The sequence below is a fragment of the Phocoena phocoena genome, chromosome 10 (genome assembly GCF_963924675.1).
Source record: "Phocoena phocoena chromosome 10, mPhoPho1.1, whole genome shotgun sequence".
NCBI classification, from domain to species: domain Eukaryota; kingdom Metazoa; phylum Chordata; class Mammalia; order Artiodactyla; family Phocoenidae; genus Phocoena; species Phocoena phocoena.
The window spans coordinates 23,124,485-23,148,238 of NC_089228.1; the positions used below are offsets into that span (position 1 = coordinate 23,124,485).

Sequence of the window (23,754 nt, forward strand, 5' to 3'; positions counted from 1 at the left end):
TTTTTCAGTCAGGTGAGAGGGGTCTAGAAACAAAGACCTCCCAGTAACAATGAGCACACCAAGTGCCCAGATCTCCAGTGAAAAGAACTAGAGATCCTTGGAGAAATGGCTGATCCCAGGCCTGGGGAAGGAAACATATGAATTAAGCCTGGAGCATCTTATAGGGCGGGAAAATAGGAACAGCTCATAAGATATTAAAAAAAAAAAAAAAATGAGAACACTCACACTAATGGGAGTACGTCCAAGGGGCACAGGAGCCAACTGAAAGAGCTCCCGGTGGCCAAAGCTGGAACGATTTGAGCCACAAAGTAAAGTAGTGGTAGATCACAACCCAAGTATAAAAAGAAATGTAAACAATAACCCAAAGTATAAAATGATTCCACACTGATATAAATAAATGATTGAATCAATAAGTAAGGGAGAAGAGAAAAATCTTTGCATTAGCATCCCAAATAACATATGTAGGTAACTCTGCCTTCAAGGTGGTGGCGCACAATTCTGCACTCCTTAAGTGGGAGCTGCACGCAGTGACTTCCTTTCAAAGGAAAGAGGGGGAAATAACTTTACAGAGAAGTCACCTAACAAACACTGTCTCAGCCAGGTGATCGAGGCTAACATCAATGGAGACAAGTCATATTGAGAGTATATACCCTTGACATGATGATGTGGATGGTACTTTAGCTCTGTGGTCTTCCTTCCTCAAACACATAACCCCAGTCTAATCGTGAGAAAAACATCAGACAAATCCCAGTTGAGGGATTTTCTAAAAAATGTCTGACGATTACCCCTGAAAACTGTCAAAATCATCCAAAACAAGAAAGCTTGAGAAACTGTCACAGCCAAAAGGAGCCTGAGGAGATGTGACAACTAGTTGTTATGTATCCTGCATAAGATCCTGGGGCATAAATAGGACATTATGTAAAACCTAAGGATTTCTTAGTAAAGTATAGAATTTAGTTAATAATAATGAATCTATATTGGCTTGTTAATAATAAGGGAAACTAGGTGTGGGATATATGAGAACTCTCTGTTCTATCCTCTCAATTTTTCTGGAAACAAATTATTTTGAAATAAAAAGTTTATTTAAAAAAATTATATGCGAGACACTTTTCCAGGTACGGGCAAACATTGGATGGCAAATCGGCCTGGGCTCTGCCTTCATAGAGCTTTCTGTTTAGTGGGGAGACACCAAAAGTTGTGGGGGAAAAAAACACTTTGGGTAGTAAGATCTAGCATGACAGGGGCATTTACTTTAGCTAGGATTGTTTAAACAAAAGTTTAAATACTGCAATAGGATTTAGTTAGGAAGATCTCTTTGAGACCTGAAAGATAAGAAGGAAGTGGTCATGCAAAGAGCAGAGGTGAAGGAGAGGCCACGTTTCCAGGTATAGGAAACAGCATGAGCAAATCTCATCGTATAGGAGCCTTGAGGAATTGAAAAAATGGCCAGTGTCTTAGGTTGAGTTTTTGCAGAAACCAGTTATGAGCAAGGATTTGAGTACAAGAACAAGGATTTGCATGCAAGTAATTCATTAGGGGGAGGGAAGGTGGTCCCAAGAAGCATTGGTTGGAGAGTAGGAAAGTGAATCAGGGAAGATGTGGTTATCAAGCAGATATAATGGGCAACTAGGGCTCATCCACTTAGGGGAACTCTAGGAGACAGTGTAGAATATGCCTTGCTTATCCCACCTGTGGGAAGAAGCTGGGGTCTTTATCAAGCAGCTCCCATCAGGAACTGGCTGTAAGCTGCTCCTCAGGGGTAACTACCTGTAACTGGAATACCTGTATGGCAAGTGGAAGCCATAAAGGTCAGTACACATGGAAGCAAGGAGTGCCAAGTGTGTATGGGAGGAACACCCACAAGGTCTTTAGATATAGCCAGTGTATCTAAAGAATAGGTAGCAACAGGGAAAGTGGCACTGGATAAGGTTGGAGAGGTAAGCAACCAGATGATGAGCAATTGCTGCATTCTACCCCTGGCAATAACACAATACCATTTGTTGTAAGATCACTCTGGCTGTTGTACTGGGAGTGGATTACTGAGAATGTGGACACAAGTTGAAATAGGCAGAACGGTTATGCTGCTGCTATAGCAGTCCAGGCAGTAGAAGCTTGGCTTCAGCATAGGTGGGGTAGTGGAAAAGGAGAGAAGTGGACAGATATAAATTGCATTTTGCAGGTGGAGCTTTCAGGGAATGATGGAAAAGGAGGATTTAAAGATTTTAAGTTTGAGATGTCACCACCAACTCAACAGGAGCTCTCTAGTAGGCAGTCGGATGGGAGCCTGGAGCCAAGAGTAGAGAGATGGTTTGAAAATATAAATTTGAAAGTCATCAGTATGCAAATGCCAAAGAAATAGGTGAGGTCAATGCCATCAGTAATTCAATGCCAAAGAAATAGGTGAGGTCAAATGAGAAGAGATGACAGAAGAGGACCCAGGGAGAGAAGGAGCCAGTAAAGGCAGGTTAGTAAGGAGAGGCCAGTAACAAGAGAATTTTTGGAGCATGGTATCCCAGGAGCCCAGTGAGGAAAGGGCTTCAGAAGAGATATAGTGGTCAACTGTGCCAAACATGTCTGTGACGTCAACGAAGACAAGGACAGAAATGTGAAGAACGGATTTAGAGCTTAGTGTTGTTGGAGACCTTGACAACAGCAGTTTTGGTTATGAGGAGAACGTAGTGACTGGAGTGTTTGAAGAGTGAATGAAAGCTGGGAAATAGAAACAGCTTGTAGAAACAACCGATTACAAAAGTTTGGCTTTCATGGAGGCCAAGAGAAGGGGCACTAAGTGGAGGGAGATGCTGGACCAAAGGACAATTTGTTATTGTTTGGTTTGGTTTTGCTCTGTTTTGCTAAGTGGGAGAAAATTACATTTTTTGTTTTATTAGAATGATCTGAGAGGGAATGTTGGATGACTCGGGAGAGGGAATGGTAAAGGACCTGGAGCACAAAGCAACCACAGGTAGAAACAGCACACTTCTTCCACATATTTTAAGAGGAAGAGCAGAGAAGATTCAGGTAGATGGTGGGAGGAAAAGGGAGCACCTGTGCAATGGCTGCTATCTTCTTGATACATCATGAAGAAAAGTAGAGAACTAAGAACCAAGAGGGATAAAAGATATATGTGGCAGTTTGAGAAAAGGTAAAAACTGCTCCATTATGTTGAGAACCCATGGGAGGTACATCATGCCAAAGAGAGTCAGCTTGACCATGGAATTTCTCCAGCAGTGTTCCTCCACTCAGGGCCAGACACAGAGGTGGCTCATAGCTGGGATTTTCAGGGTTGGGGTGTTTTCAGGCAAGTGTGGCAGTAGCAAAGAGAGGGACCTGAAGAAATGTAAAATGACATTATTTTGAATGGATCGTGGAATTTAAGATGGGTAATTTCAGAAAAGTCCCCAGTAGGGGCTGATAGATAGTGGAAAAAGTCATGGGGTCAGTGGATTGGCATCTCAGTGAAATTCAGAAAACCTAACTGCAGGATTCTTGAGCAAGTGAGTTTAAATAATAGAGGTGGTAGCTAGTAGGAAGCCTATTACATATTTTCTATCATTTTAGTGATTTAAAATACATGATTGAAAAGTAGAATATTGTGTCTGTGGTTACCTAAGTCATATTGAACTGTGTCTCCCTCAGCATATATAAAATATACTTTCATAAATTAAAATTTTGCCTTGTGGCTTAGCAATTTAAATCTCCAAATATATACTTGATGACTGGAATGTCTTCACTTTTTCCTTTCTCTGGGATGGCAGCCATATTGATTCCTCTGTTCAAACGTGTAGAATAGCTTCCTTATGAACCCACACAAGTAAACCAGGCTAAAGCAGCTTACCAAAAAAGGAAGGAAAAATCATCAGACCCATGAACCAGATGCCCAACTTTCTAGGTTCTGGGATCTTCTACCAAAGAGATATAGGTCGTCAAAATGAAGTGTGGAGAATGAGAATGATGGACACATGCACTTGATATTTACTAGAACTGGTAGTAGTTAACGCTACCTCTTCGTGTTTACTATTGAGAGCCATTTAAGTTCTGTCTACCAAAGGTCCAAATCAAGAACCTTTAGTGTACCCTCGACACATTAAATGAGGGAAAATACTTTTTTCCCTACTCAAATCCATTATATAAAATTCCAAATTTCACTTCAAAAAACTAGCAGGTGTCATTTACAGCATTCTTCTGATGAGTTAGAGATCCCAGACCACTTATTTTTAATTTCTGTTTTTGCAAATAATTTTTCAATAAAAAACAGCCAAGATTTTAGGATGGCAAGTCATTTTAACTTCACAGAACCAAAATAACAGTACTCTAAATCAGTATTTCTCAAGCCTTTTTTTTCTTCAACTTGTTTGAGTGACAGAACTCGGAACAGTCGTATATTAGCCTAATGATATAATGATGGGGATGCAGGATGAATAACTGAAGGTATTTCCCTACCTCATCTACTTCCTTGTTGAGAATCAATCAGTTACAAATTATAGTAGCTATTATAAATAATAGTGTTGAAAAAAAGGTGGGACTCAGAAAAGGCAACCATTAAACACAAAATACAGAGCATCTGCCTTTCTATCAGTTTTGTTTAGAACTAATGTAGCACATAGAAACTAGGTTGAGGTCAAAGTGAAAAACTTGGTTCTAATCCCGGGTGAGCCCGTCATTAGTTAGATGACCTTCAGTGATTCACTTGGTCTTTGTGTTTCTCATCTAATAAAATAGAGGCAATAGCACTGGTTCTACCACTTCTCGGGGTGCTCTAAGACTTAAATGAAAATTCAGTTTTTACAAACATTGAATGCCTAGGATGTCCGAGGCACTGAGCTGAGGGGAACAAGAAATAAAATAAATCCCTTGCCTTCATGGAACTTACATTTTAATGGGGGGAGATAGATGAAAAATAAATCAGGAAAAGATGGGTGGTACTGGTGGGGGTGGAGTTGGAAGGCATTCTGTCTTACATGAGGTGGTCAGGGAAGGCCTCTCCGGAGTTTTAAAAAATAGAAACTTAAATAAATGAGTGGTCAGGGCTTCCTTGGCAAAAGACATGGCAAGAGCAAAGGCCCTGATGTTGGAGGGGCTTGGTGTGTCTGAGGAACAACAGTCAGTGTGGCTGGAATGGAGTGAGCGGGTGGAATGGCAGTGCGGTCTGAGCAGTGTGATTTAGATTGATGGTGGAAGGAAGGGGTAGGGCTCTCATATGAAAGGAAACGGGAAGCCGTTTCCTGGAGGGATCTGAGCAGAAGAATGTAACCTGACTTACGTTTTAATAGGATCACTCTGGCTACTGTGTGGAGGACAGAATAGATTCCAAGGGGTCAAAGGTGACTGAAAGGAGACCAGTTCAGTGGCACAGCATTAAGGCAGACAGAGTAGGCTAGTTTAGACTAGGGTGATAGCGGTGCAAGTGGTATGTGGTCAGAGTCTAGGTGTATTTTGAAGGAAGAGGCAACAGGATTTTCTGATGGATTAGACATGAATTGTGAGAGAGAGGAGTGGGATACGAAGACTTGTGGGCAGAACCAACTTAACAAAGGAGCTACCGATATGAGTGAGCTTGCTTTAGAATTTCAAGAGCATTATATAAGTTGACCTTAACTAGTTCATTTTGTACTGCAGACCAGGCATTTGATAGAATAAAATCTTCTCCTTCTACTCCTGATGTAAGGTATTTCATGATTTTCACCCAGTTTTAATTCTGCAAAACTCAATAGTCAGAGGTCAATTTACGACAATGGAAGTTTTCAGTCAGAAAAGGTTTTATTATAAGAAACAATGCCATCAGATAAAAATGCAAAACCTTGTGCAATTATGGCAAAATGTTTAAAAATATCTACACGTTTGCCCCCAAAGGACTACAGTACTTACTACATACCTGAGCACTGAACATTTAATGCCATTTTAAACTGCCTCACGTAGGGAATCTGATTCCTTGCAGGTCACGTCCACTTTTTCTCATGCACCAATGAAACCAGCTTGACGCTTAAGCTTCAACTTTGTAGGATAACAGAAAACAAAGATGGAAAATAAAGAATACAATTTCTACTTTCCTATAACATAGTTATACCACGTCCAGTTTTCAGTGTGTAAAAACTATATAGGAAAGTGCTACATACTTTCTTCAAATGCAAAAACAAAGGTCAAGTGGGACTGGCATCTGTCACCCCATATTTTAATTCTGTAGTACCCACTGGGCCTTTTACTTATAGTCTCATCATACTATGCAAGTGTACCTTAAATATCTAAACAAAGATCCACGCATATTACTAATCTTAGTTTTCTAGGACCTCTTCTGAAATCATTTGAAAAGTGGCAAAATATCCCAGCTGTATAATTTAAACAAATAGTTCTCCATACAAAATTCAATATATATCCTACTTCCATAGCAAATTCTAAACCTTGGCGTTGACACACTATACTTAGACCACACCCTCAATATAGCAAAAGGATCAACTGTTGCGCAGATCAAGAGAATAAATCGACTGCAGAATTAACCACAGTACACTGTACTCCTATGCATCACATGGGCACATTGTAAATTAACTCAGTATTCTAATGTCATGGTTTCAAGTAACACGTTCTTCTAAATAAATACAGGAGATTGTCAAAAAGCGGCAGGAAGTCTTAGATATGCAACAAAGCTTTCAAAAATAAATTACATGAACATCTCTTGTAAAACTTAGCTTTGTTTTTTTCCTCCCTTTGCATTGCAGCACAGTAAAGATGCTTCAAAATGCTCACAGAAATAGCCCCAAACCAGCAGGAAGACAAAGAAAAAATGGGGAGAAAAAACATAGGTGATTAGTTGACAAAGTCCATAAGGAGATTATAGACACACTACCAAGGCCAGCAAGAAGACAGCACGTATCCAGCTTCCCAAGACTAGATTTTAAAATGTGAATTCTCTAAATGCTGTCCACTTTAAATTCGGCTTCAGGAAACATTCCCTACTTGTAGAGGGCTGTGACAAGCAGTTTGGAAAGTTTCTGAAAAACGAGGTATGTGATGCAAAGAGGCAATGTTTTAAATTTGTTTCACAGTATCACATTACCATTTGTGCAAGAGTTTTTAATACAAACCATGCCAGTTTGTTTTAACAGAATCAAAATGTTCCAGTTAAGGACAGACTCTGGACTATACTTATATCCTTTATTAATTATTCCAGGCAGAGTAAAAAATAAGTTACTGATCCAAATAACTGCCTTATGTATAACACATGAGTTGATTTGTCCTCTGTTAATATTTCTAGCTAACTGTTAGAAAATCATCAGTTAAATATGAAAAACTGTTTAGTACCTATAATGCTATGGTTCTATTCACTCACTCTTTTCCTCCTCAATCACCTTCAGCTAGAACAAGGTTTTCAATGCAAAATTATTCATAACTGTTAAGTGCAAAAATTAAAAAAAAATGAGGTTTTACTTGTTATAGGTAATGTAAAAGCCATTAAATGAGACTACTGCAGGAGTTTTATGTTTCTGGAAAACAGAATTTTAAAAATAGGAGTAAAACTTCACATTACGCTCTGTGCAGAAGAGAAATAAGTTACCTTTCATTGTACTGATACTGAATGGACAGGTAGAGGATAGGAAAGGGGGTTAGGCGACAAAATGGCCCATGTTAGTGCAAAATGAGTGTAATATTCTTTTCACTATTCTAAGATTGAATCCAGTTAGACCAATAACTGGCCATACCTTGCCATCATGCTAGTAGAGAACCCTGTGAAATCACAAGAGTTCAACAGGTAAAGGACAATGGCCATGAAACTAACATACCAGTTTGAAAGGTAAGCATAGGCTCAGACAATTTAAATCTACCTAACTATACACATGAATTAACTTATACTAGCACCAGCCACCTGTGATTTTGAGCCCTTTTCAGGATTTAAAAAAATGAGACAGTGTTAGCACTTGAAAAAATTGTCAACAGAAAACTGCTACTTTAAAACTTTAGCTTAACTTAAAGCAACATGGGAAATATAAAACAATCAAACTAAAAGCTCTTTCTGAGACTGATCTGGTTTTCCTTCAATTTACTCTAATAACAGAACACATTTAAATCCAGTACACTTGAAAACAGTACACAAATATACATATATTCAGAATGAGGATCTCAGTTAGTGCGTCTCTGGGGTAGAGAGGTCACAGCTAAAGTCCTAGTGATATTGCCTCAGATTTTTACCCGTATTTAAAATAAAAAGTCACATCAAACTATTTTGGATGTCTCTAACCCATAATACCCTAACCACTCTTCTAAGAGTGCATAGTTGTCGATTCATCTGGTATCTCAGTGACTATTCATCACAAAATTCTAGAATGATGTGATTACGTTTATACCAGAAAAAAAAAATGCTGATAATTGCACTTTGTTACCTTTTGCTTACTGAAATGAAAACATCACAAGGATGAAAAGAAATCCCTCCCTATGCTCATCTTTAAGAGCACCCATCTCCATGTATAAACCCTCTCAGCTTTCTTAAATACTGACAGCACTTCTCGTATCATTGAAAGACCAAGTTTCCTCGAGCACAAGGTGCCAGTGAGCTCACTAAGGGCTGCCATTCATTAAAGTACTTTCTGAAGACACTGAGGATAGAGTTTAGCAACAGCACATTCAAAATGCCGGCCAAGGTCCCAGAGCCGATCTGGGGTCTCATACACTTTCATCCATTGGTCAGTGATGTCATCATATTGGTAAAGAGAATTTTTTCTGCTGGTTCTGAAGACATGTTCTTCAACGGTCACTTGAGTAGCTCGAACAAATAAATGGAGTTTGTTCTGGAAAAGTACCAGTTTAAGGTATGGGTTTATGGACTCATCACAAGGAAAGTCCTTCTTACGAGTCCATTTATTGAGCTCAATATCATAGGCTTCTACAGTAAACATCCGCTGATGATTTCCACAGGTTCCAGCTATGTAGTAGATAGAGTTCTTGTATACAGCTGCTAAGCCCTGGATTCTAGGCACAGTCATGGGGGTTAAGAAACCCCAGTAGTCTTTCTGAGGCTCATAGAAGAGGAAAAATTCTCCTAAAGAAAGAAAAAGGGGAGGAAAAAAAAAGAAAAAACAATAATATGTACATTTACATGTCTCTTTTTGGTTGTATGTTGAAGACCCAAAGGTATAATTTTCCAAATATTTTACTTTCTAAAACATTTCTTTTATAATCTCCATAGATACATTAAATATTATGGTAGCTTAAAACATCTTCATTCCATGCACAACATAACATAGTATTAGAGTGAACGTGAATTGGGGTGTTCAAAATGGGGAAGTATGAGGCATTAGTTTGGCTTGATGGCAGTATAACAGTTAAGAGCTTGGTTTCATTTACTCTCTCCAATTGGGTATTTCAGAAAATTTATTTGAAGCCAGCTCTAAAAAAAAAACATTATTACTAATGGTTAACCAGTAAGATGAAAATATGTATATAGCTTCAATCATGAGTAAGCCACTATAAATTTAAGTACTAATTATTTAATTAGAAGATGGTACATAGAATTGTTCAGATTTGTGTCTATGGGCCACTAATGTGTTCACTTTAGTGTTGGTGTAATGCAAAGACAAATACTCAAGAGGAGAAAACATGACCTTAAGATGATAGAAAACACGCACATTATTTATGAGAATTGACTATGAGTCAGTTTCAATTCTATTTTGACAATGAAAGGGTGTGCTGAGTCAGAGTGCAATACAAAAAATGTCTAAAAGAATTAAACTAGTGAAGATTTACAAGAGCTTGGTAATTATGACATTTGTATAAAATCCTTGATATGAAAATCTGAATCCTTTATGAACAGATTAAATGATACTCCGGTAGCCACTGACAGTAGAGCATAAGCTTCTGACTATTCATGTCAAGTTTATTTATATAAAGAGGCTTTGTTTAGATTATAAGTACCTACTTCTAGGTTGAGCTTCCCCTTGAAAACTGTTCTGAACTAGGTTAACTCCTATCAACAAATATAACTGCCTACTTAATAAAAGTGATGCTGTAATTTTAATTTTTCACAAAAAGCTTGTTAAAGTCCTAGCTTTTGCCTGCATATTATGTATGCTTATTGACTAACATATAACAGGATTCTTAATAAAGACAGGAATTACCACGTTCTACCATGTACTACCTCTCTAAAAATTTCTTATAAAAAGGAAAGATAATACATTTTAAAAGTTGATTTTTAAAATCTAAAGTCTTCTTAATAAATTAAAACCAGTGGTGGGCAATTAAGAAAACCCTCAGTGCCTCAGATTTCTCTTTTATAAAATACGATCTCAGATTAAACAATGTTCATTCCAGCCCTAAAATTCTATTAATTCATTGTTACTTTGCCTTAATATTTACATTAATACACAACCTTTACATTCCCTCTGGGAGTCATCTAATTAATTCTATCTCTATCAACTAACTGGTTAGCCAGTAAAACCAAAATATATAAAGAGAGAGCTTCATCATATTGGATGATATAACCTATTCAACCACACTTGATCGATTTTACATCCATTCAGGTACTCCATTTTTTGGCAAGACCAACAAACCTAAATCATGTCCATGCTTCTAGTCAACTAAAATAAGGCACTAGAGAGTACTACCCCCTCTGGAGAATTAACTTTACATTGAAGTTTAAACATATGGGTTTAGGCATTTCTAGGAAATTTTAAGCTGGATAAAGGATTAGAGCAAAGAATATTTAAAAAAAAAAAAAAAAAGAATGGGAAACGACCTAAAAAATCATGTGTGTCTACACAGAAGTTGCCCCCTTTTCCTTGTTTTATTTGAGTAGTCAGTGTAAGGAAAACATTTATATATAAGCAGTTAAGAAACACAAAAGAAGAATAAGGATGTTGGTACTGTCAACACTGCATTCAGCATTCAAGCAACTAAGATAAGAATTCAAACACAAGGAAAACATTAGCACAAATCAGAACCTTGAATCAAATATCTTACTTGCTCTTACTAAGTTCCTCTTTCTACTTCTACTAGATCATCTTTGCCAGGGTAATAGTCTTCAATCGTTTAAACAAAAATTTTTAAGCTAAGTATATTATCGTCCCTCTCATAATGTTAACAGTAAGAAAAAGGAGACATCTCAAAGTTTTTCAGTGAAAAAAAACTGAAAACAATGTTATGGATGACAGCATCAACTGCAGTGAAATTAAAATCTTGAAGACTGTAATTGAAAACTCTTTGTAATTAAGTTTCATAACCTTTGCGATCGTAAGGCTTATACAAAATTCTTTGGCAACTGAATAGTACAACTGCAGTTGATGCTTTGTTCTTTTTTCTCTTTTAAACTAATCCAGTAAGTTCCATAAGAAAAGTAGTTGCTACATTTCTTGATTATATATTACTGAAGAGCAAAAATGTCATGTATCAAACTTGCTTTCTTGTTTGAAGTCTTAAAAATGGCTCTGAGTTTTTCCCAAATCCTGAACTATTATTTATGAAAAAATATTTTCAAAAATACTTATTCCGCATGATGTCAAAACACAGTAAGAACATAAAACACAGGATCATTTTAGGAACCTGCCTTTTCTGATTGAAAAGTGTATTTTCTTTACTGGTCTTTTAAAAAACAGACTGGTCCAACAAATAGTTTATGATAAGAAAGCCAGAGGCATTCCTCAATGAACAGAAACAACTTATGTTTTACTATGAGTGGGTGAACCACAATTTGACCTGTTACCCTTTCATGAAGAACTAAATCACTTAGGCACCTACCCTGTAAAACATAGATCTTCTCTTTGTACTCCACAGCATTATGAAACTCCATAGCAACAGGCATGGCACAAACGGTCGTCCAGCAATTCTCTCTGCTGTCGTAGCACTCCACAGATTTTAGCGAGTTTCTCCCATCGCCTTCATAAACTCGCCCTCCGATTGCATACATCTTACCACAGCAATACACCAGTTTGCAGCCTATTCTGGCTCGAAGCAAGGATGGTTTGGATAGCCACCTATTAGTGGAATGGTCATACATCCAGAAATCATTTTCTGCCTTGTGGTCGATGGAGACCTCACTACTGCTTGGCCTGTACCCTCCTGCTATGTAAATATCATTATCTGGTGATACGAGAATCCCAACTTCTCTTAGATCATTTGGTGGTTTGCATAGTTTGAACACTCTTCCTGTGAATATATCTAGACAAGGCACTGTTTGCTTCTTTCCTGAGTGTTTGTGGGCAGCATCAAAACATATGATCATTTCCGATGCAGTCATTCCAAGTCTCTGTGTACAGCCATTGGTACTGGATGGTCCCTTTTCCACATAGCTTTTGGCTATAGCCTGTGCAAACTGAGGTGGAATTTTCTCTATAAAGGTGTCTTCCATCAGAGGAAAACGTATGCATTTGGCAAAAATTTCTGGAAGGTGCACTTCTCTTTCATTCTGTTCGTGTTCAAACCACCTTACAATGCTCTCATAAACATGCTCTTCCCGGTCTACGTTTAAGTCGTCACTGTCTAGGATACTTATCAGTTGGTCTTTCGTCAACTGAAGAAACTCTTGTTCTTTGGTGACACACAGGAACTTTTTACGAATGTATTCTTTAGATCGATCTCCGAGTTCCTGATGACCATAATGATCAGCAAAGATGAAGACTCCAATAGAATTCTGTGGGTCCAAATGACTGATCATGTACTTAGCACATTGGTCCTGGATGGAGGGAATCTGGAAGATGCTAGCTGCAGTGAACAAGGCTTGAACATTGGCCTCTGTCAGAACAACTCTGGAGGTATAGGCATAGTTCAACACTAAATCCATCGACTCAGCTTCAACACCGACGATTCGAACTTCTTTTTGAGTGCTTTCTGTAAGGCCGCTAGTGAACATGGATCTAGGAAGGAAAGAGTGGTGAATTTATGTGTGCTATAAATAAAAATTATTGTGGCAAATTTTTAAAAACATAAAGTTACCACAAAGACAACATTTTGAAACAGTAAAATATTTCCTAATGTGTTTCCCGATATCCTAAATATCAGGAAAGCAGATAAAAGTTGATCATCTAGCAGAAGAATTTGGTCTGGCTAATCTTAAAAAACCCTATTCTCAGGCCCAGTCAGTCCACTTTGTGCCAACTCTGAGAAAAGGAGAGTATACCTAATTAAAGCACACCGGAAGGTGGCATGGAATATTCCAGGACATCTTATTTCCCTTGGAGCCCAATCGAGGCTTCTGGTCAAGATGCCTTAGGGACTTGAGATCTTCAATCACCAGGTCAGTCAGAAAGTTTAAGAATACCCATAGAGTGTCAATGTGACACATTAGCATATAGAGACTGTCTAATAAAACGTCTCATGACCCAGTGGAAATTTACAAGGCAACCTGTGCTCAAAACATATTTTTAAAAATTTCAACTTAGAAAAACAAGATGTTCTTCAGAAGTTCATATTTTCTATCTACTCTATCTACTTCTATGTACTTTTAAAATAATTATCCTTTGAATGCTTCCTTAATGATCATAGAGAATATAAAGAACATCAATTCACTTATCCTTGGATATTTTGAAAACTTTTGCTTGACTCAAAGTTACCATATTTTTACCTATATATATTTGTATATAAATAAAGATTACAGTAGGGTTAATATAATACCTACTTCTAAAGAGAGTTTAAGAATTAACTGATTCTTTGGAGAAGATAATGGTTTTCAAAATTCCAAACTTTTGTCTTTGAGACCAAGCTTTTTTCTTTTCTTTTTTTTCTTTTAAATTATCTGTGTATTTATGGTACTTTCTTGGCCAAAACATTAAGTAGCCAAAAGCCTGGCTCTTTATTTAAAGTCCTAGTCGTTTATAAACATCATTTGCCTTTCTTTTCCCTCCTTTAAGGTTTCTTTCTAGGCTGTTCTTAAAATTAAATAAAAAAAATAAAATCAAGGGCTTCCCTGGTGGCGCAGTGGTTGAGAGTCCGCCTGCCGATGCAGGGGATGCGGGTTCGTGCCCCGGTCCGGGAAGATCCCACATGCCGCAGAGCGGCTGAGCCCGTGAGCTATGGCCGCTGAGCCTGCGCGTCTGGAGCCTGTGCTCCGCAACGGGAGAGGCCACAGCAGTGAGAGGCCCACGTACCGCAAAAAAATAAATAAATAAATAAATAAATAAATAAATAAAATCAAAAGGTCTTTTAAAATCCTCTTGAGAAAAGGACTGTGTGCCCTAGGATGCTTAATAGATGTCCGTTGAAGACACCGACCTAACACTGCTGATAAACTCCATTATTCAGATCCAGACCCCTCCTATTTTATTTTTAAGTGTGATCCTTGAATGGGAAGATTTCCAGTCACTTTTAAAGTTTTCATCAGAAACATGAAATTAATTCAAAAATGCAATATGGAATATTGGAGGTATACAAGGGTACCTGGACCCAGCTTGTTGCCTGGGCTAACCGTCCTTTGAGTCCTATTTTTACTTCTACTATGTAAATTTTAAGTGTAATATCATGCAGACTTTTTTTTCTTAAATGACTAGAAACTAGATGTACCATTGTATGAGCTTGTTTTCAATTCAGGTGCTGAAAAACTCAGTTATACAGCTCCCAATTAAAAAGAAAAATAAAGCCCTTCATCAGGCAAAGATTAACTCCCAAAGGAGAACATTACCACATAGCCCTTTATCATGGGAGCTACTACTGACTTGAATAAGCTGGTCTCACACACAGGAGCAGCGTGACACTCAAGTTCTCCTCTGTTCTAATAGGCTCTTTATGTAAACTCGATATGAAGTGGGAGTACTTCCCCACACAAAACCCTGAGCAGCAAAAAGTTTCTATTAATCATACGAATTTTACTTCTGACAAGTCACTGGGAGCAGGAAACAGCCAGGCCAGATTTCAAGCTATTCTATTCTTCCACCAGTGATGCAAGACTTAGAAACTATTAAGTATGACTTTCTACAACTCACATAGGAGCAACAATGGTACCAAGAAAGTTCTGGGGCTTCCCTGGCGGCGCAGTGGTTGAGAGTCCGCCTGCCGATGCAGGGGACACGGGTTCATGCCCCGGTTTGGGAAGATCCCACATGCCGCGGAGCGGCTGGGCCCGTGAGCCATGGCTGCTGAGCCTGCGTGTCTGGAGCCTGTGCTCCGCAATGGGAGAGGCCACAACAGTGAGAGGCCCGTGTACCGGAAAAAAAAAAAAAAAAAAAAAAGTTCTGTACAAACAGCTGTAGCAAGAGAGAAGAACCTAATCCTTAAGTCTTCTAGACAAATATCTTCATTTGAATTCACATACCTTATGCTTAGAAAGTTTTTCAAGCATTTCCTTAACTGCTTGGAAATTAAGAAAATCTACTGTAGCATACTTCTTTCCAAGTGATTTGTCAGGTCTTCAAAACTTAATTTTAAGTAAGTATGATCGTTAAATGATATAAGCCAGAATATAGAACTACAGTGAGATATAGACATCTTTACTTTATTTCTTTTTACTATTCAAATCTAATATACAATGAACACTTCTGTATATTAAACTTTAAAGAGAACCCACCCTTGTTCCTAAAAAGTCATACAGTGACTAAGAAGCCTGGCTCTGGAATCAAACCCAGCCTCTGCCACTTACTAGTTAGATAGATGATTTAGGCAGGTCACTTAACCTCCTTGAGCCTCAGTTTTTTCACACGTAAAATGGGAATAACAACTATGTAGAGACAGGATTGTAAAGATTACATAAAGTAATGTATGTAGAGTGAGCCCTGCCCAGAGCTTGATAAGCAGTAATTGTGACAAATATTTAAACACATAAATGACCTAACCATATCTAATGGATAGCCTAGATAAATAAATCTCACCAGCAGTTTCCATTAGAGGCCCAACTTCATACCTTCTGTGTATACCTGTTTCTTCTTTTTTCTTTCCAGCTCACTGCCTCATTATGGTTAATACCTAATAGTCCAATGACCTACCCTACGTAAGTCTAAATGGTTACATCACAAGCAGCAAACTTAAGTGACTATATTTAACACAGTATTCTGAGAAAGAGGAACCAGAAACCAGCGTCTGGAACACTACACTGCTATATGCCCTATAAAGGTTGAGAAAATTATTTCACAATCATTTCATGCACCATTTCTGAATACAGAAAGGCTTAAAGTGAGCACTTAAGCAAAAGGAGAAGTTAAACAGGAAACTGCCTTTATCACTGATCTTAGAGTATGAAATTATTTTTTAGACCCAAGTTTTGAAATTTTACTTTACAAAGTTTTATGATGTATAAAGATGAATATAAATGAAAATGAAAACTTAGCTTAAAAATACTTCCGGGGCTTCCCTGGTGGCACAGTGGTTGAGAGTCCACCTGACGATGCAGGGGACACGGGTTTGTGCCCCGGTCCGGGAGGATCCTGCGTGCCGCGGAGCGCCTGGGTCCGTGAACCATAGCCGCTGGGCCTGCGTGTCCGGAGCCTGTGCTCCGCGGCGGGAGAGGCCACAGCAGTGAGAGGTCCGCGTACCGAAATAGAAAAAAAAAAACTTCCGGAAAAGAAAAAAAAAAAAAAAAAACTTCCGGAAATCTTAAGAAATAATCACTAGCCTGGGGCCTAAGACACATAGAAACTGTATTTCATTCATTTTCATTTCACTGCTCTTATCCCCTGGGCATTAAAACAATCCATTAAGTGGGTAATTTGTTTTAAACTCTAAAAGAGTTAATGTGCACGAAAGAAATCCTGGATAAATTTTTGGAACAAATTTCAGATTAGCACTGTCCAATCAAACTTTCAGTAATGGAAAGGTTCTGTATCTGGGCTGTACAGTGTGGCCGCCACTACCTACAGGTGGCTCCTGAGCACCTTAAATGTGATTAGTGTACGTGAGGAAGTGAATTTTTAATTTTATTTAATTTTAGGTAAGTGAAGTTTAAATAGCCACATGCGGCTAGTGGCTGCCATATTGGGCAGTGCAATTTTAGATTTTCTGAAACATACAAACAAAAACATGTTCACTAACTTAAAAACCAACCACCTGAATTCTAGAAGAATTTGTCAAATAAAAAAAGGGGCGGGGTGCGCTTAATAAAATAGGGCATGTTATTTACTCTCAGGAAACAAATGCATTGGTTTCATCTCATTCTTGCATCTCAGTCTAAAAGTCAAGTGGGCAATACTGAGGGAGAAAGGGAACTTGGTGAGGATATCAATAGAGGTTTCCACCATCGTCATACCTGAAGTAAGGGCTGATTGCAGCAAGAACGTTTCTATGACAGGAAAATGTTTTCCCGTGATCCACTTCCACTACAATGTCTGTCAGCTGTCCTTCATCGTACATTGTTTTGAGTTGCTTTAGAATACTGCAAGCATGGAAGGGGTCCATGGCATCGCTGGCTGTGTCTGAAGATGGAATCACATTCGGTGTTGGGGAAGACTTACTTAAATCTAGGAGGAGAAAAATCGTACAACCACAAGAAGTTCGGAGCCAGTTTCGGCGTCGCGGGTTTTATTTTTTGTTTTTTGGTTTGGGTTTTTTTTTTTTTTTTTTCCTTGGTGTGTGTGGGATGGGGCGGGGAGTTGTTTGTTTCTCGCTTGGCTTGTTTTTCCCCCGCTACAGAAATGCATATATGTACACAGACACCCTCAGTGGGACCGCGAGGTAGGAGCTGGGAAAGAGCGAGCTGCGATGCAAGTTCACACACCAGCCTGCTCCTCTGGGAGCCCGGCGAGCTCGAAGCCCCGTGCTCGCAGAGGGACCGTACGGGCAGAACAGGCGAGGTGTCTGCGGCGACTCCGCCGACAGCCAGAACGTCCCAGCTGAGAGCGAAGGGCAGGAGCCTCACGAGGGAAGCTCGATGGATGGCGGCCGCCAGTACCCCCTCAACCGCCTTGCGAACAGGTCGGAGCGGCGGCCGGTACCCGGCCTCCCCATCCCTGTCCGGCCGGACCGCCCACCTCCCTCCGCGCCATTCATCCTCCCTCCCCTCATCCCTGTCCACCTCTCCATCCTTCGCTCCGGCTCCTCATCGCCACCCGCCTCAGCTCGCAGCCTGAGCCTCGTCCCCGGCCCACCTCCCCTCCACACCTCCCAAGCCACCACACGACCCACCTGCCGACGCGGCCATTTCTCGACGGGGCCCGGGCTCCAGCTATTTAAAGAGGAAATGTCATTTCGCTTCTCTCTCTCCCGGGTTCCGGCTCTTCTAAGCCGCCCCTAGCCAATGGGGTGGCCTATGCATCCGGCTCCGCCCCCAAGCTCCGAACTCCGGGCGCCGATTGGCCACGAGGAGCGCACAGGTGAGTCGGGAAATGTAGTTTTATTGACCCCGCTCCCGCGTGGTCCGGGTAGGGCGGAGGCCCAAGCTGGGGATTCCTATTGGCTGGTCCGGGCGGAGGCGGAGCGCAGGGAGCCCGCCAGCCTGTGTCTGTGGGGCGCGCAGTGCCTGCCGGGAGAGGTAGTCTTCTGGCTGAGGAGAGCTGTCATTCTGAGAGGCTGGGGTAGGGGAAGCTCTTGAAGTGCAAATTTCCCCATTTTAGGCCTCTCTCCAGGCCCCCGGATCTTTTTTTTTTTTTTTCCACCTTGTTCTTCGTTTCCTAAATCTCCTGCCAATGACTAGCTTCCGGTATGAAAGCGGGGGTCCGCGTGAGGGCTGTGAAACCAGAAAAATTTGGAAATGGACAAGAAGGCTGTTGTCCAAAAATGCGAAGGAAATCTGACACCCCACCCCGAAGAAAAATATCAGGAGGCCGAAAAGCAAGCCATCTCTGATGAATCACCTGTGACACCCAACTGAAATAGCATCGCCTTGGCCGAGTGCTCCGGTTGCCACAGATAAACTTGGTCTGGTTACAACGGCTGCTCAGGATCGTTAACTCCCACTCAATGCCTTGCTTTTCTCGAGCACCCGGGGAACACCTGTTCCACTTTTAAGAGTACAAGAACATTATAAAGGGATTCAGACGCTTTCCTTTTTGCTCCTGGTAAATGGAGTGGTTAAGATACTATGTAGACTGGGATTTCCTTTGACGAAATACTGGAAAGTGCCCTGAGTCTGGAGCCAGGGACAATTATTGAATCCCTAGCTCTTTACTTCTTAATGTGGATAAGACCCTTAGATAAGACCCTTTAACTCTTGGACACTTAGCTCCTTCACCTGTAGTGTGTGAATAATAATTCCTATTCTATCTGCCTCATAGGCTGCAAGCCTTTTGAAAGAAAGAAGAAATTTTACTGTTGACGTGTTTTGATTTTCTTGTCTCGTGTTTGCAGCATGTAACAGGGTGACTGGCGCATTATAGATACTTAATATTTTAAAAATAAATGTAAGACACAAATGAGCTAACATTGGAAATGCTATTTCTAAATGTTTGAAATGTAAGGAAGTCTTATCAGTGAATAGGAAGGAATTTTTAGTAGAGATATAGTTAGCCAATGAGCATAGCTTTTCTAACCCTGAAAAGATCAAACAACTGAATTTCCTGATGAAGGATCTTGGGATTTGTGATTGTGAAACAGAGAGAATGGTGAAAAACAATCCAATTCTGTCCGCTAGGTCTGCTGAATAATTTAGATCTCAAAAGTATTATAATTCTGTGCAAGTTAACAAGAATTGGTGTTTCCTCGGGGCTGGGATATGTGGACATTGGTGTGGACTTATAAATTCATGTTATGAAAACGCTATCTGCACAGTTCTGCATGGATGAAATTGATTTAACTTTTGTTACTCAGAACTTTAAATTTCCATTTTTTATGAGCCAAACACTGTTGCTTTCTACCTTATGGAAATATTGGGAGTTTCACTCACAATATTCATGGTATGAAGAAAAAAAAATGGCATCAATCCTTATGGTTGCCAGATCTTAGCAAATAAAAACACAGGACACACAATACTAGGGACATACTTAAGAGTAAAATATCACTTGTCATTTGAACCAAGTTTAATTGGGTGTTCTATATTTTACCTGGCAACCTTTTCAAACCTGTTAAAATAGGGGTTTTATTGTTTGTGTTTTGTTTTTGGTAGCCACCTGTCTAAGACTTAAGAAATTTGGCCAATTTTCTTTTTCATTTAATTCTCACCTAATTAACAAATAGACTTGGCAATCTTGTTTAGTTTTTTTTTTTTAAGTTTTCTGATTCTTTGATCCCCCAGAATTTCTGAATTTGGAGGTGGGCGGAATACAAAGAACAAAAGCCAATTTAAATATAAACAGGGGAGAAATGAAGATTTATAATTACAAGGGTGCCATTTATATGACACTGTAAATAGACTCCATTCTACTGGGCAAATGACATTACATGGTAAAGATTCCGTCATCATTACAAATACACTTTTTAAAAATACAGAATAAGTGAGAAGATGTAAAAATTGAGCCAATGGTCCCACAATATTCATTCTCAATGATTTATAAGACTACAAAGGAGATTTTATTTCAGGGTTGATACTAAACAGCCAAAGACTACAGCTTGTTTTCAAATAGTTCTAATTTGCAATTTAGTAAGAACTCACTGCTAATCTAGAAAGGCAGCAGCAAGAGTAAACCAGTTTTCTTCTTTATGTATTAAGTACTATATTGTCCTCTGAAGCACTCTTCTCAAATAGTTACAGTTTAAAGTAAATTTTAGTAAGGATGAAAATTGAAAAAGCAAACCAGAATAGTTGAAGGACCCATATTTAGTTCAAAGTAGACATTTAGAGCTTTATTATTTTAATGTTTCTTACCTAGGAAGCAAAGGCAAAGAAGATTGCTATAACCATGGTTGTTTGAGAGTAGAAAAGTCTTCACATTTAAATTCTAAAAAGATGAAGGGTATGAAAGCAGCAAATTTGGAAAATGAGAAAAATGCACAGTTGCCTTGGTTTTTTTCTGCCTTCACTTTAAGAGAACCACTTTAGCAATTATCAGCTGAGCCCAGGGTCCTGTTGATAATAATACCACACAACACAAGAATGATAGCAACTCTGATGAAGGAAGTGTAAAAGAAAATAGAAATTCACTTCTGCAAATCTATTCTGCAGTTTTCCAATTTCCCTGTTCAGTATGGCTTCAGGCTGTGAAATTGACCAGAGCTACATAAAATGAAAGTAAAGAGAAAATACCGGTGACTCTTAACACTTTAGCAAATGACATCCTTATGGTATATTTATTCTTTTCAGGCTCCGGCTACAGCAAAATATGACATTTTTCCTTGCTAAAGACTTTTGTGTTGGCTGGATTAATGCCTGCTGTACAGCAACAGAAATGATTATTTGAATATAAATTTGATATAATACTACATATTGAAAAAGGATTTTAGGGGGTAATTTCTAGAACCTTATATATTGTATATGATTTAGTTTCTTTGGAATACAAAACTCTAAATAGATACTAACATTCAGGTTTATTGATTAAACATTACTGGCCTTGGTTGTATTTTAATTTTCATTCCCTCTAAGGTGATGTGAGGATTCAACATGGTAATAACTAGAAGATTGCATTTTGTGAATCACTGAATCTAATCATACTGGAGGATGTTAAAACACATTAATTTGTCTTTTAAGTATTTGAAATTTAGCATATATGTGAAAAAAAAGAGACTGTAAAATTTGCAGCGGGGATATTCAGTTCCCCAAAAATATTTATTACCTCCATACTCCACCCTGAATCTACATTCTGGACAGGCACTGTATAAAGCAATGTTCCTGATACCAAAAAAATACATATAGATGATAGAGATAGATAGAGTTAGCAATTCAGATAGAGACTGAACGTGTTCCTGCAAAATTGATGTGGAAACCTATTCCTCATTGTGATGGTATTTGGAGGTGGGACCTTTGGAAGGTGATTAGATTATGAGGGTGAAGCCCTCATGAATGGGATTAATGCCCTTATAAAAGAGACCCCAGAGAATTTCACCATGTGAGGACACAGTGAGAAAACAGACATCTGTGAACCAGGAAGCAAGTCCTCACTGGAAACCAAATCTGCCAGTGCCTTGAGCTTTGATTTTCCAGCCTCCAGAATTGTAAGAAATGAATTTCTGTTGTTTATAAGCCACTCAGTCTATGGTATTCTGTTATAGCAGCTTGAATAGACTAAGGTGTATATATGGATGGATGGATGGATAGATAGATACAAATGATATAAGGTGGTATATTCTCTCTCTCTCTCTCTCTCTCTCTCTATATATATATATATATATATATATATATATATACATATATATTTCCTAACCTCAAGGATCTTATGGCTCGTATGATTCATCCATGGAGATAATTCACATAATAATCAATTAAAAATCGAGGGTTGAGGGCAGCCCCTAGTTAGCAGAAAATGAGTATTTAAAAAAGTTAATGTTGAGGACTTCAGAAGAGAGAAGAGTTTCTGTTCAGCTGGTGTGGGATTTAAGCTAGGCATGAAAAGATACACCATAGAAACAGTCATAAAAGCGATAGAGTATGTTCTTACCTATTTGCTTTATCTTGGCTTGACCTGGAAAGCAAAGCATTAACACATTCATACTTCAGTATTGATGGGGATTAATTCAGGACTTGAACAAGGAAGGGAAGTTAATGGCTATGTGTTACTTACATTATTTCACTTAATTTCATGTTCTAATTAAATTTTATAAGAACAGTGTTACAAATGAAGAGGCTAAAACTTGGAGAATTTAAATACCTTGCCCATAGTCATATAGGGATCTATGGCTCCCAAGCCAACTTTCTTTTGATTACAGTATATAAAGGTTCCTGGGAATAAGACAGACTATTGAAAATGAGAGGTTGTAGGACTTTTTTCTCCATTACACATGTCTTGTTCTATGCCAAACACATGGTCAATTGGTATCTGCTAATATCTATCATGAATGGACAATACTATTGGTATAGGTTTGAGATATTTTTATGCACCAAGAAAAGGGGAAAAAGGAAAAGCTAGAAAGGTAAGAGTCATACTGTTAAGTAATTTGACTTTGTCAGACTAAATTGATAGTTTTAGATGTATAGTAATTTAGCATTTTTTAATCTTTCCACTAAATAATTAAACGAAATGGCATATATATATGCCACACACACACACCATGGTTATATATACATGGTTAATCATACATATACAGATGGTTAATCATATATATAATTACATATATAAATGGCTAATCATATATATAATTATATATCAATCATATATGTCATGTATATACATGATTAACAATTGATATTTGTCAAGCTGACCATGCTTCACTATTCTCCTACAAGACTGAGTTATTGTACGAGAATGGAGACCCTGAATAGAATTACTCCACTGGACCCTTTACAGTATTTAAACTTAGGATGCCAAAGCAGCTGTGAAAATATGGGACATCAACACCCTTCCTTGTATGGAGATTTAGTTTATAAGCCAAATGGAACTAATAGGATTAAACAATGATTGTTGTTTCTTTCTAACCTCAATCATGATCCAAATATTTTTAAGCTCGTGGTATCACTAAAACACCTGAAGAGAAGAAACATCAGTGTCGTCAGCATTAGACATAGGAACCGAGATTCATGGAGAACAGGCATACGGTACTAGGAAAGAAGTATATTAAACACAGCAGAGAGAACACAGACGATGAGGAGTTGATGGTACTTTAATCCCTAAAATAATCAAATAGTTATAAAGCAAATCTGCTGGCATACCACAATAATTTCAGAGATATTTAATTTTTATTTCTGGTTATTCTATCACAGGACTTCTTCATCTCAGCAGTATTCCTATTTGCAGCCAGGTAATTCGTTGTCGTGCCAGGGTCGGGGGGGAGTGGAGAGGAGTTTGTCCTGTGCGTTATCAAATACTACTCAACAGCATCCGTGGTCTCTCCCCACCA

General features: G+C 38.7%; 1 protein-coding gene across 1 annotated transcript; it reads right to left on the reverse strand.

Annotated features, from left to right (window-relative positions):
• Positions 1-8,561: 8,561 nt before the first annotated feature.
• Positions 8,562-18,034, reverse strand: KBTBD8 (kelch repeat and BTB domain containing 8). Its single transcript, XM_065886094.1, has 4 exons — positions 18,019-18,034; positions 17,144-17,354; positions 11,716-12,830; positions 8,562-9,025 (listed from the first exon to the last, which is right to left on the reverse strand). Exons 1-4 carry the CDS (start codon positions 18,032-18,034, stop codon positions 8,562-8,564), a joined length of 1,806 nt encoding a protein of 601 aa, XP_065742166.1.
• Between the last annotated feature and the right edge of the window lie 5,720 nt (positions 18,035-23,754).